A 13,517-nucleotide genomic window follows, 5' to 3' on the forward strand; every position below is an offset into this window, starting at 1 on the left:
AGGAGACTGCAGAAGCAGGCAGGGACCAGTCTAGAAAGGAGAGTAGTCCATATTCTAGAGGTAGCCGGAGGTTTGAAAGGTTTTAAGCAGAGGAAAGACTTGGTTATATTTTTAGAACGATCATCTGGGCAGTTCGGTAGAGGTGGGTGGCAGGGAGAGAGACTCAGAGTAATCCATGCACGAGGTGATGGCGGCCTGGACAAGAGGCTGGGGCAGGGAAGAGGAGTTCAGAGAGATAAAGAGGCTGAAATTTCCGGATGATGATCATGTGGGAATTAAGTAAAGAGGACAAGGAGCAATTTTGAAAGACTTGCAGTTTTGGCTTCTAATCCAGGGGAATGGGGGTGATCTGATGAAGTCAATTTTGGATGCAACCCAGGTCTTCTGGCGCCCAGTCCCATGCCCTTTTGCCTCTTGGCGCTGCCAGCGTCGGTAGCGAACCCTGGGCCATTGGGGAAAAAACCGAGCCTCCGGTGGGCAACAGAACTCCTAGCTTTGAACGCCACCCTTCCAAAGGCGGCGGCCACTGCAATGCGCCCTCCTAGGCGCCAGATGGCGTTCCCGCACACGCCCGGGCTGCTCTGGCCCCGTCCGTCTCAGTGGCCGCGGAAGGTGACGTGGACACGGAAGTGGTCGTCGTCGCGGCGGCACGGGTGGGAGTGGGGCGCGGGGCTCAGAGTGCAGCGGACGGTCGGGCGGACGACGGCGTCTCGCACCTGCGGCGGCGGAGGACGCGGGCCTTGCCGGTTGGGTGCGAGTCCACTGAACCGACGAGCAGCTTCTCAGCCCGTCTCCTGCCCGTTGGAGCCCCCGGAGCCGGGACCGCTCGGCCGGCGTCACCATGACCAAGGCCGGTAGCAAGGGCGGGAACCTCCGCGACAAGCTGGACGGCAACGAGCTGGACCTGAGCCTCAGCGACCTGAACGAGGTCCCCGTCAAGGAGCTGGTCAGTACAGCCCCGCCAGGCCCAGGTGTCGCCGGAGACGGCGCTGGCCTCTGTGCGGGCCGCCTCCTTTCCAACGCCTCACTTTCCAGATCTTAAAACTAGGTGGAAGGAGTGGGACTTAGTTCCCGGGGAGTCCCCCTCTGCCCCCAGTTTTCTTCCTGGGATGTACACGTGTCACTTTGGCGCAGTTCCAGAAGATGAGAAGGCGCTGGCCGTTCGGTCCTGGGCTGTTTACGGGTCAGGGGTGAATCTCCCCTCCCATCTCGGGAGCTTTCACAGCGCTCAGCTCCGTGTTTGACTCAAAGTAGGCGCCCACGGAGTGCTTGCTGGCTGTTCGGAGAATGAATGAATCAATGAATGAATGACTCCTCTAGAGAAGTAGGCCTCTGGGTAGACCTGGGTGTGGCCCGGAACTTTGCATTTCTAGGAAGAGGGCCATCCCAGCTGGTTGTCCCTGCCCTGAGACATCCTTCCTTGAAGAACGTGTAGTGTCACTGCTTGGTTGGCTAGTGCTCTTCCCAGCACAGCCTCAACTGGCTGGAATCCAGTTGCTGCTGCCCACCCCACCACCCCTCCACTCTCACACTCCCAGCCATGAAACTGAGACCTGAGGTCCCAGGAAAATCAAACTGGTCTGTTGCCAAAAGTGGAGTTAGATCACAATCCCTGCTTTTCCCATCAGGTTTCCTTCCGGCACCAGCACACTGGGGTCACTTTGGGTGACCTACGCTTTCCTGCCCTTAATGAATTACGTTTGCCTTTGGCGCTTGGCTCTGTAGTATGGAGGTTAGAACAGGTTTCCAGTCCATATTCCAGTTCCATTGCTTAAGAGCCACCTCCCTGCCCTTGGCAAGCTGGTTAACCTTTAAGCCCATAGATTTCCTCATTAATAAAATGGTGGTAATAGTTCCCATTTTACAGGCTTGTGAGGATTAAGATTGGAGTGTAAGATCCTTGGTAGATAGTAAATGTTGACACATGCAGCTGTTATATTATTATTACTATTACATTATATACATATATATTTTTAAAGATTTTATTTATTTATTTGACAGACAGAGATCACAAGTAGGCAGAGAGGCAGGCAGAGAGAGAGGAAGAAGCAGGCTCCCCGACGAGCGGAGAGCCCGATGCGGGGCTGGATCCCAGGACCCTGGGATCATGACCTGAGCCAAAGGCAGAGGCTTTAACCCACTGAGCCACTTAGGCACCCCTATTCCATTATATTTGAGTGCTAATTTTTAAAGGCCTTCCTAATTGTGGGAATTTTCTCTGGAGAAGGCTTCATGTCACTGAACCATTCCATGTGTTGGTCTGACATTGTGTTCTCGTTCCTTTTCCTAGGCTGCCCTCCCGAAGGCCACCGTGCTGGACCTGTCCTGCAATAAGCTGACTAGTCTCCCGGTAAGACTGGCAGGCGGGCACGCTTCCTTGTAGAGCCGTGATGCTTCTTGTTTGAGGGTGTTATGTCTTTAGAGTTGTAATTTCAGGACAGGCCTGCAGCCAAGCTGTGACTGAAGGGGAGCTTGCTGGGGGTGGGGTGGAGTGGTTTGTCTCAGCAGGAAAGGAAGCACGGTAGAGGTTTCATTCTTTAGAACAGTTGGAAGGTCAGGCCTTGAAAAACTAAAGTCGACAGAATGCTGGCTGATCACTTAGTGGGGTCATCTTTTTTCCTCCCTTATATTATTCCTTTGAAAGATAGTTTACCCTCCCTATTGTGGAGAGGAGAGGAGAGGACATTCTGTAAGTCCCTCTGATTTCTAGGGAAAAAGCTGCTTATGAACAGCTTCCGTGTGTATCTTTTGATGAGGAACAGGAAAAAAGATGTGGCTTTTGGGGACTACTGTATTATTATTCTCCCAGCTCTTGAATTACTTGAGATGCTTTTTTGTTTGACACATCCAGCCTGTGGTCAGGTCCTTTCGATTTTTCTTGCACAACTCCCAGTTCTCCTTCTCCATTATATGCTTTGCGATGTCTTCAGTACACGGTCCTTTATCTGTGTAGGCCCCAGAGTGGTTCAGCCCTTTAGCTGCTCCTGGGTGACGGCTGGTCTGTGCTTCAGAGCAGCATGCTGTCAGTGTCAGGACCGAGTTTGTTGCCGTTGTTGTCTTTGCCAGCAATCACTCTGGCCGTGTCACTCCCTGCTCAGCTCCACTGGGCTCCGCTCCGGGATCGGGTCTCAGAAGTTGGCGGTTTCTTCCTTGGGTCATTAGTCTGTTCTCCTGTCAGTATTCCCCTTGGGCCTTGCTCATTATCTCTAGCATCTTCCCGCAGCTCAGCAAGAACCATTTCTCACTGAGAAGGCATCCAAAATCCCACTGCTTCTAGGCAGCATTTCATGTCTAGTGAAAGTATGGTGGCCAGTACCTGCCGCTGCTGTGCATGTTGTCCGCAGTCCCCCCGCGCTGCCCCCCGCTGTGCGCTTTTCAGTCCGAGTGAGTTCAGCTGTTTGTGCCCTCCTTGGCAGAGCCGATACGCTGGCAGTTACAGATCCCCAGAGAGCATGAGCAGTGCCTCTGCGCCAAGGTGGGAGCAGTGCCGCAGATAGGTGCTATGCTAGGTGCTGCAAAGAACAGAGAATGCCACTTTTTTTTATACAGTTTGTTTGATATGAGTGCCTGAGGGCGCACCATTGTTTTAGGGAACTGGATGGTCCCCATGCACTTTGACTGCCCCCGTGGAAGGAGAGCACAGGGTGCCGTTGGGGGGCCGAAGAGGTCCCTTGTCCCTCCAGGAGCAATGTGGAGGTTGGGTTGGAGGGTGCACGGAGCATGAGGGAACACACACTTATTTTGTGCCGACTTGGTGCCAAGTCCTTGGACGGAAGCAGCTCACTGCTTCCCCTGCAGAAGTGCTGGTTGTCGGCTGCATCTCCTTGCAGGCAGAAGAGCTTGGGGCAGGTGGGGTCGGGCTTTCCACAAAGCTGCCTCCACCTCCAGGGCTCTGGCATCTCCCTCGGAGGAGTGGGCCCAGGGCTGAGGTGTTCCATGTCTGGGTCCTAGGCGGATTTCTGCGGCCTCACACACCTGGTGAAGCTGGACCTGAGCAAGAATAAACTGCAGCAGCTGCCGGCCGACTTTGGCCGTCTGGTCAACCTCCAGCACCTGGATCTCCTCAACAACAGGCTGGTGACCCTGCCTGTCAGCTTCGCTCAGCTCAAGGTAACAGCTCACAAACCAGTGTTTGGTGCCAGGTGAGGCAGAGGGCCTGGGGACGGGCGGGGCACAGCCGTGCGCGTGGCCCGCAGGGACCCCACCGTGGTGCTGCCGCCTTGGAAGTCAGAGGCTTGCTTCTGGCTCCTTCAGCTTGAGGGGCTTGAGCAGCCTCTCTGTCCTGTCTCTTCAGAGCCTGAAGTGGCTGGACCTGAAGGATAACCCCCTGGATCCTGCCCTGGCCAAAGTGGCAGGGGATTGCCTGGATGAGAAGCAGTGCAAGCAGTGTGCCAACAAGGTAAGCACGGAGCTCCCCGGGGCCTCCCCCGCTCAGTCCCCTGGGACTCGCTGCTGCCTCCTCTTGTTTCTTCCCCTCCTGGGGCACCTGTAGCTGTTCGAGGTTTCCAGCATTGAGGTCTCAGTGAAATAGGGCTGCTAGCGGCCAGTCAGGTAGAGGGACCTTTGTTTGTGTTGCTTTTACAAGTAGAAAAGCTTCTCTGTTGCAAAACTTCCATTCTTAAGAAACCAGCACCTCAGGGCGCCTGGGTGGCTCAGTCAGTTACGCATCTGTCTTTGGCTCAGGTCATGGTCAGAGGGTCCTGGGATCAAGTCCCATATCGGGCTCCCTGCTCAGTAGGGAGCCTGCTTCTGCTGCACCCCTTGCTTGTGCGCTCGCGTGTGTGCTTTCTCTGTCTGATAAATAAAATCTTAAAGAAACCAGGACCTTGCCTAATCCAACATCACACCATTGACAGTTCTTTAATTGGACAAGAAGATTATCTGAGTCACGGGTATTGTAGGAATTTTGATAATAAAAGTGTTGTTAATATTCGTAAGCTTATACCTGTAAGCAGACACATCCTGGGCAGATCTGACATTTGATTTCAGTCAAGTTGTCTGATGTAGGAGGAACTAAAGGCAGCATGGAAGACAGGCATCGCCAACAGGACTGAAGATGCCTCGCACTTTTTTTTTTTTTTTTTTTTTAAGAATTTTTATTTTTAGCAAGAGACTGTGTATGAGAGGGAAGGCGCAGAGGCCAAGGGAGAGGATCCCAAGCAGGCTCCACTCTTAGTGCGGAGTCCTATGCGGAGCTCAGTCTCATAACCCTGAGATTGCTACCTGAGCCGAAATCAAGAGTCAGACGCTTAACCAATTGAGTCCCCCAGGCGCCCCACGCCTTGCACTGCATCTCTCTTAACACCAGCCACGGTCACTTTTTCCCTCCAGCTTTAGAACAGCTGAGCGCCAGATGGCTTACTTGGCCTTGTCTAGGAGGCATGAGGAACAGAAAGGACTCGAAACACTTCAACTTTAAATGCTAGAATTAAGGGAAGTGGAATGGGGGCACAGTGGGTCTTTAGGCGAATCCCAGGAATAACGGCCTTTCTTTTCTTACCGTTAGTTCAGGGCTTCTTAGAAAGTCTCATCTTGTGTCCCACCCATTGTCACAGGACACCAGGTACAAGGTCAGTGTGGCCCGGTAGCCCTTGGCAGAGAACAGTAGAAGTGATCAGTGCGGCCCCGGTGCTTAGGAGTGCTGTCTGTTCTGAAGGACGGCAGGTGCTGTGACCGACCACTCCTCCTCCTGTGTCCCTCTTGCTTTATGCTTCCCCTCCTGATCCTCATCGCCCTGGGAGGCACAGCTCCCTTCCGCTCCCCTGACACACGAAACGCTCCCTATGCACACCCATTTTATTTACCTACATGTTCATTCAACTAATAGTACGTTAAACTGTATGAAAGTGCCGATATTCCTCAAAGATTGTTTATTTATTTATGTATTTGACAGAGACATAGCAAGAGAGGGAGCGCAAGCAGGGGGAATGGGAGAGGGAGAAGCAGGCTTCCTGCTGAGCAGGGAGCCTGATGTGGGGCTCCATCCGAGGACCCTGGGATCATGACCCGAGCTGAAGGCAGATGCCTGTGAGCCACCCAGGCGCCCCTCAAAGATCATTTTTTTGAGCACCAAGATGTTTAGTGTTAGCATACAGCTTCCAGAGCGAGCCCGCTACTGCCTTGTGGGTATGGTCTCTGAAGCCGTGCTCCCTGGCACCATGGCCCAGCACAGACTCTGGTGTGTGGCACACCATTAGGCGTCATAGCAGAGTGGCTTGGGCCAGCCGGAATGAGGTCACTTGTCCCCAGGAGTTAGCTTAGACCTCCCCAGCTCTGACCTCGTGTGGGTATAAGTGATAAGCTTGGAGCAGAGTACAGCACCTTTTAAAAATAATTTGTTAGCTGGATGGTATTTATCAAGGGCTTACTGTATGCCTTGGACTGGCACAGATGGATGGTGTCTGCCCTTCAGGGCTCATGGTCCACACTAGAGGTGTTGCTCCCATTTCTGAGCTGTCATAGAACTCCTGATGTAGGGGAGCCCGGGTGAAAAGAGATGTGTCTCAAACCTCTCTGCTCTTTATTTAGCCACCGGTATACCCCTTAAAACCACCAGAATGGTTGGTGTTTATTTAGTATTTGGAGTTCAGAGTGAGATGGTGACTTTGAACTTGGGTTGCCTGCCGCCATCAGGCTTGACCTTCGACAGATCTGCACTCCTTGTTGAGTGGCCATTGTTTAGTGAGCTTGATTCCCTTCCGAGAGGTTGCAGCAGGTTCAAGGCCTGGGACAGGGTTCCTTGTGGCTTCAAAGCAGGCTCTTGCAGGAAGCCTGAGAAGGGAAGTCACTTGCTAAGGTCACACGGTTAGGAAGTGGTAGAGTCAGGATTGCGCTGGGCTTTAAGCTTGCACTGTCCTCTACATCCAAGGGATACTAGCTTCTAAAGATACAAACAAACTAAAAAATAGTCTTTTCACCTCTTCTTCTACCCATGGCTGTAATGAGAATTTCTGGGGCTGTCGGAGTCAGAAGCCACCCATGATTGAGTGGACAAGGACTGGGCACTAGGGCTTTGTCTGCTAAGTGGGCTGCATGGTGCTTCCCTTCCTCCTAGAGGCTCCCTTGCCCTGTGTGCTAACATGAGTGGGACAGGCTCTGGCCCAGGAGCTCAGAAGACCTGTACTCTAAGCTGTGCTACTTTGAAGCCATGTAACGTGGACAGATCATCCCTACCGCCACCCCCCTGCCCGCCTTGGTTTTTTGCCTCTTGAAATGGGGAGCCAAGCAATCGTTCATCAAACTTAGTATTGAGTGTCTAGCTGGCAGAGAGGACAGCAGTCTCCACCCTCAAGACCCTAGTGTTGAGACCAGGAGAGGGAAGACGCCTTTCTAGATAGGGAGGCGGGGAGCTTGCATAAGGGAGCCAGGGTGGGAAGCTCGGCAGCAGAGCTGCTGGAGGTTGACGGGAGACCACATGTGTGACAGTAACTACAGAGCAGGACCCTTGATACACTCCATTTGGCATCTGCTCACAGCTTTAGTGGCCTGGGCTCGAATGACCCGTTTGCAGCTAAGGCTGGCGGTGTAAGTTGGGAGACAGGGACAGGATTGCCTGCCTTCCCTCTGCGTTGCCTGGGGCTGTGCCAGCCTGAAAAGAGCAGGGGGCCCCTTGGAGCCTCTGGAGTGGACGTGTGCTCTGTGGCTTCCCTGGCTCCTAGCACTTCACCTCTCTCCCTCCTGCAGGTGTTACAGCACATGAAGGCTGTCCAGGCTGATCAGGAGCGAGAGAGGCAGCGGCGGCTGGAAGTAGAACGAGGTACGTGCCATCCCCCCTTCAGCTGTCTTCCCATCCTTCTGCAGCTGCTGACTCCCCTGTGGCAGGGGCTAGGGACCCTGGAAGCGGCGACAGAGCAGCAGGGGACCGTGTGGCAGTAGTCAACGTCCTCTCTGTCCGACAGGTCTGTCCCCAGGCCTGGCTCGCTCACTGAGCTCCAGAGCCCTCTAGCCTGCTAGGAGGGTTAAGAGGCATCAGAGGTTAAATAATGTCAAGAGCATCTCCTTCAAGCCCTCCCCAGAGCTCCCCTCTGGTAGGCAGTCCCTGTTCCTGTACCTGCTCAAGCCTGAAACTGGAAAGAAAGATGGCCAGGATTCCATTGTTCAGTTACTCCAATATCCAGTGTGTTAGCAAGTCCTAGTGTGATGCTCCCTCCCTGCCAGGCCGCCCCAGGACTCAGCCCCCCTGCTGTAGCCAGTCCTGGTGCTTCTCAGCTCCGTGGCCTTTTGGCACACTCGTGCACCCTCTACCTGGCAGCCACAGTGATCTTTCTAAAACAAGTCAATCATGCTGCTCTTTGCTTACAGCATTCTGATGGCTTCTGCTGGAACTTAGGATGACATTCAGACATCATCCCGGGGCTAACAAGTCTCGCCGTGGCCCCAGCCTGCTTGCTTCTCCCGCTCCGTCCCACACCCTGGGGACAGAGTGCTGGTAGCCCCAGCCACACGAGCCCCTGCTGTTGCTGGAGCACACCGAGGCTGCGCTCACTTCAGGGCCTGGGCTGGGTTGCTCTTCCCTCAGCTCCTTACACAGCTGGGTTTGTGTGCTTCCTCAGGTCTGCTCACAGGTTCCCTTAGCTTTGCTGTAACCCCCCCAGAAGCACCCAGACTTGGGCCTCCATCCCGCCTGTCTCTCCCTCACAATCTCTGTCACTCTCTCTCTGGCACACATCATGTACGGTTTGTTCACTTGTCTCCATCTCTAGGAAGCTTTAGGCGCTGGAACCTGACTTGTCCTCCCCACTGTATCCCGAGTAAGGCTTGGTGGGCAGCGGGCACTTGTTGCTGGAGGACTTGCGGGGTTGGGGAGGGACGGGTGTAGTGCTGGTTCTAGGCGAAGCCTGAGATGGAGCCCAAGTGATTCCGGGCCCTTTTACATGTATGGTCCCATGATGCCGTGTTTCCTTGAGCCACGGCTGCTTGACTTCCTGCTGCCATGTGCTCTCTCCAGGCTGGGTGTAAGTGCCCTTGGCGTTCTCAGTGCCCAGCTGGAACTTGGAGCTTCTTTGTACGTGGAAAACCAGTGGAAAGCTCCAGTACTTAGCATACTGCTCTTCAGCCACATTATGGGTCAGATAGGCTTTTAAGCTGTTAAGGGACTTTTAACTCCCTAATTTGTGGCATTCTGGCTTTGGAAAAATGTGCTTCATGCTTCCAAATAACTCATTGGGAAGTGCATTTTTAGAAGCCGGTGATTTCTGAGTTGGGTACTGGATGTGAATGCACTTGAACCGTGAAGTAAATCAGAAGGCGCCACAGACTCCTGAGGTGAGGTCTGGAGTTTACCCTCTGACAAATTGTTAGTCTTGCTTTCTCAGCAAAACACTTCCATCTTCTCTCATGGTGAACTTGAGCACTCGCTTTCTCTTCTTCCTTGGCCTTCCCGTGCCACGTTCCTTTTTGAGGCTGGGAGGATAGGAATCCCATAGAACCCACACCCCTGGTGTCTCTTCTCCTGACAGCAGAGTTGTAGAAGGCTGTCACTCGTGTGCTTTCTGAACCCTCCAGCTCGTCACCCATGCCCCTTGTTATGTCTCCCTAATCTCTCTGCTGCTCGGGGCTTGGACCCCTTTAATCCATTCAGTAAACCCTGAGAGTGGCTTCCCTGAGAGCAGAGAGACTGCCTTTTCCCCTAATATAGCTTAAGTGACCTGCGGCCTAAGGGAAGGGAGGCTGAACCCCAGCTTTTAGTTCCTTGGGAAAGCATTCTTGCAGGTGTATGGGCGAGTAGTCATTTCGGGGTGCATTTTCCGGTAGAGGCCGAGAAGAAGCGGGAGGCCAAGCAGCGGGCTAAGGAGGCTCAGGAGCGGGAGCTGCGGAAGCGGGAGAAGGCAGAAGAGAAGGAGCGCCGGAGGAAGGAGTACGACGCCCTCAAGGCAGCCAAGCGGGAGCAGGAGAAGAAGCCCAAGAAGGAGACGAATCAGGCCCCGAGTACGTGTTCGCAGTCACAGGGCTCCTGCTGGGGTGCAGTGAGGGCAGAGGAGTGAGTGTGTGAAGCAGCCCCCGAGGTCAGATCGAGCAGGCTCTGAGGCCCGGGGAAGCTTGGAGGGTTTGGTGGCTGGGTTGGGGGTCGTCCTGGGGAGCAGGTGCTCTGCTGCCGTGTTGCCCCAGGGCATTCGGTCAGAGGTGGCTGAGCGCCTTCCCTGAACAGGGAGCTGCCCTTCCTGTCAGGGTTAGATGCTAGAATTGCAACAAGGCAAGGACAGTGCCCTTCAAAGCCCCTCACGTCGTCTGTGACTCTGTGATGTGCAGGTGGCATCTTGAGTGCCAGTACCGTCCTGGGGAGGCTGGCACTGTCTCTGCTTCTCTCTCTAGGTCAGAGCAGAGCGCTCGCTCTCTTTCTGCTTGAACACCAGCGGAATCCTTTGGCTGTGTTCAGGGAACCGTGTAGTATAAAAAACACGCTAACGTTTTGCCTGAATGTGTCCAGTTGAGTTGGTGAGGTGATAACGACTCTGTGTGCAGCGGGGGGTTGCATACCCTCTGGGTCAGTGGGGGCCCCCAACAGAGAGGCAACTGAGGGCGGAAGGAGCCCTGTCGGGTGGGCCGAGGCCAGGGGCACTGCTGCTCGCCCTTGCCGGCCTTGAGCAAGTTGCCTAGCCACTTTTTTGTTTCCTTGTGTAAAACGAGGATCGGACCTCCTTATAGGGCAGCCTTAAGTGAAAATCTATGTGACAGGATCATGCAGTTCTTGGCATGTGGGCACTCCGTCAAGATTTTTAAAGTTTGGTTTAAAACAATCTCAAAATCAATTTTTTAAAAAAAAATTAGAAATGCAATATATATATGTTCATCCCAGAGAACTAAAAAAGTTCCATATATATCTCAGAAAATGGCAATCACCTGTAATCCCCCACACCCAGCAGCAGTCACCGTTGACAGGGTGTTAGCTCACCTTCCCAGGTTGTTTTTAGGATTATTTGAGAGAGTGAGTGAGCAAGCATGCCCACAAGCGGCAGCGGCAGAGGGAGAGAGACTCAAGCAGACTCCGCGCTGAGGGCGCAGCCCAATGCAAGGCTCAGTCCCATGACCCCGAGATTGTGACCTGAGCAGAACCAAGAGTCGGTCGTTTAACCGATGTGTGCCACCCTGGTGCCCCTGGGCTTGCTTTTTATGTGCCTCCTCTTCTAGAATAAGGACATGAACAACAATAACAGATCTCCGCCTGTTTCCCCAGATGAGCAGCACGCTACCCGTGCTCAGTGCCCCCTGAAAAGCCCGTCCCCTGACCCCGAGGGTTACCCCAGGGACCACGAGCTGCATGAGGCACCTGGAATGAGTTTTCGTTCCAAGCAAGCTCCCTGGAGAGCCACTGGGGGAGGACTTCTGCCTCAGTCTCCGTGTCAGCAGAGTGTATGAGAACTCAGATGTTCCTGAAAGTTTCTCTTCGGGGCCTGGGGGTCTTCATTGCGGAAGAGGGTGGAGCGGGTCCGCGCGGGGAGACGAGTGTCGCTGGGTACAGTGCGCGTCTCCTCAGACTGATGGAACTTTCTATCTGCGGTGCCTCTGTCCCTGCAGAGTCCAAGTCTGGCTCTCGGCCCCGCAAGCCACCTCCCCGGAGACACAGCAGGTCCTGGGCCGTGCTGAAGCTGTTGCTGCTGCTGCTGCTGTGTGCGGCCGGCGGGCTGGTGGCCTGTCGGGTGACCGAGCTGCGGCGGCAGCCCCTCTGCGCCAGCGTGAACACCATCTACGACAATGCGCTCCGGGGGCTGCGTGGCCACGACATCCTGCAGTGGGTGCTGCAGACCGAGTCTCAGCAGTGAGCTTGTCCTCAACACCTGCTGCCTCCCAGCCTTGGAGCTTGGATTCCTATGGAATTGGGTTCTGCTGGACACAAACCTCTTTCTAGCATCAAATCTACCTGCCGTCATCCAGTGGCTGCCGATTGGTACTTGAGATCTCCTCTCTGTAGGACTTCTTTGTTCCTTAGTCAGCGTTCCCTGGTGGAATGAGAAGTGGGAGGTGGGGACAGTTTACCTGCATGCCTAAAGGAATAGGCTTGGGGTGGGCAGAGGAAAAAAAACGGCCTTTTCTAGTTGTTGCACAAAGCTGTGTAAAGGCAAGGCTCGTTTCTACTAAACGATCAGGTCAGCTGTCACTACATTTATACTTTTGTATGTCACAAACCCTTTCTTTCATTCCTCCCTGCGTAGCCAGGGCAGATCAGGAGGCAGTGCGATATTGGGGACGAAGGGAACACCATACTCAGCAAATCTAGCCTAAATTGGGGGGCGGGGGAGGGTATACCTATTTTCTTAAGGACCTCAGACATTTTAATGACCATACAAAATCTCAGGCTGTGAAAGGGACTTCAGGACCATCCATTCCATTAGTACCACGTGCAGACAGGGAAACTGAGGCCTTCCATGACTTGCCTTCGGTCTCCCAGCTAGTTGGAGGCAGAACTAGACTCCCACTCCAGTATCCTCTCTTTCCATCACTTTGCTTCCTTAACAACGTCTGGAGAGAAGAGAACTCGCCCCGGAACCGAGCAGTCTCTTGGCTGGAGTGCAGACTCTCAGGACGGTAGGCAGCTTTGTGTCCCACAAATAGGATTCTCCCAGCCAGGAGGGTCTGGGGCAGCTCCTACAGCGTCCTGCCCTGACTCCTGTGGCTTTCACAAAACGGTCCAGGCTCCTTGGCTCTGTTAGAGCATTAACTCCCTGGTTGCCAGTAAACAAGGAGGTGGACCGTCACAAAGCCATTCTGTCTGTGACAGCTGTCGGTAATCGGTGTGACAAAGTCAGAGGCAGCCTGCAGACTGAAGTTTCATAGGGCTGGAGGTTTAGCGTTGTTTGGGTCCCAACCTTAGCGCTGTTTGGGCCCTGTTCCTCCACAACAAAGGGAAACAAGTAGCACCATGGAGTTGGAAAGTGGCGCGTTTACAAACAGCTAGTGCAGAGAGGGGGAGGGCCGTCTGTTCTCCTGCCTGCCAGATGCAGCCTCTTCTTGCTCTGTGGCCTCTTTGCACAGAAGCCAGAGGAAGGGATAAGGTGTGGTTGTCTTGGTGCTCATTCACTGAAACTCCCAACTGTAGGCTGCTTGTCTCCTCAGGAGAGCAAGATCCTGTCATAATGCAGAGATAGAGGGTGGGGCCCAGCTTTCAGCCTTTGTGGCTCACCTGGATGCGACAGCCACTCCTGACTGTCCTCATACTGGAAGAGTGACTTGTTCCCCCCCACCCCCTGTCCCCAGATATTTCTGCTGCAGGGACCCACACCTTACTCAGAAATCACTACACATTCCTTAGTCTTCCTCCAAGCTCCAGAGCCATTGGTACAAATGCTTTATTAAAACAAAATAGATAGTATGTGAGATGAGATGAAGAGGATGGGGAGTCAGCCCAGGGATCAGACCCCCAAGCAGGGGGGCTGGGTGAGAGGGTGGCAGGGCACACCTGGCTCCCTCCAGCCAGCCCACTGAGGGAATTTCCCTCGTGATCTCGAGATTTGAAGCTGAGGTTCTTGTGGATTTCTACAGTTATTAAATACGTGTCTGAGTGGTCTGTCTTTGTTCCTTTG

At 53.9% G+C, this 13,517-nt stretch overlaps 1 protein-coding gene across 1 annotated transcript; it reads left to right on the forward strand.

Annotated features, from left to right (window-relative positions):
* The first annotated feature begins 594 nt into the window (after positions 1–594).
* LRRC59 (leucine rich repeat containing 59) lies at positions 595–13,501 on the forward strand. The gene is made up of 7 exons (XM_032322774.1): positions 595–946; positions 2,291–2,350; positions 3,952–4,110; positions 4,295–4,399; positions 7,684–7,756; positions 9,754–9,927; positions 11,515–13,501. The coding sequence occupies exons 1-7, from the start codon at positions 842–844 to the stop codon at positions 11,757–11,759; spliced, it is 921 nt and encodes a 306-aa protein (XP_032178665.1). The 5' UTR covers positions 595–841; the 3' UTR covers positions 11,760–13,501.
* Positions 13,502–13,517: the final 16 nt, after the last annotated feature.

Source organism: Mustela erminea, chromosome 18, assembly GCF_009829155.1.
Source record: "Mustela erminea isolate mMusErm1 chromosome 18, mMusErm1.Pri, whole genome shotgun sequence".
Lineage (NCBI taxonomy): Eukaryota > Metazoa > Chordata > Mammalia > Carnivora > Mustelidae > Mustela > Mustela erminea.

What these genes read in the sequence shown, in the direction of transcription:
- LRRC59 (XM_032322774.1), top strand. Translation starts at nt 842, where the DNA reads ATGACCAAGGCCGGTAGCAAGGGCGGGAACCTCCGCGACAAGCTGGAC. An exon ending in GCAAGCAGTGTGCCAACAAG is followed by an intron (nt 4,400 to 7,683) that starts GTAAGCACGGAG and finishes TCCCTCCTGCAG; the next exon opens with GTGTTACAGCACATGAAGGC. An exon ending in GGAGACGAATCAGGCCCCGA is followed by an intron (nt 9,928 to 11,514) that starts GTACGTGTTCGC and finishes CTGTCCCTGCAG; the next exon opens with AGTCCAAGTCTGGCTCTCGG.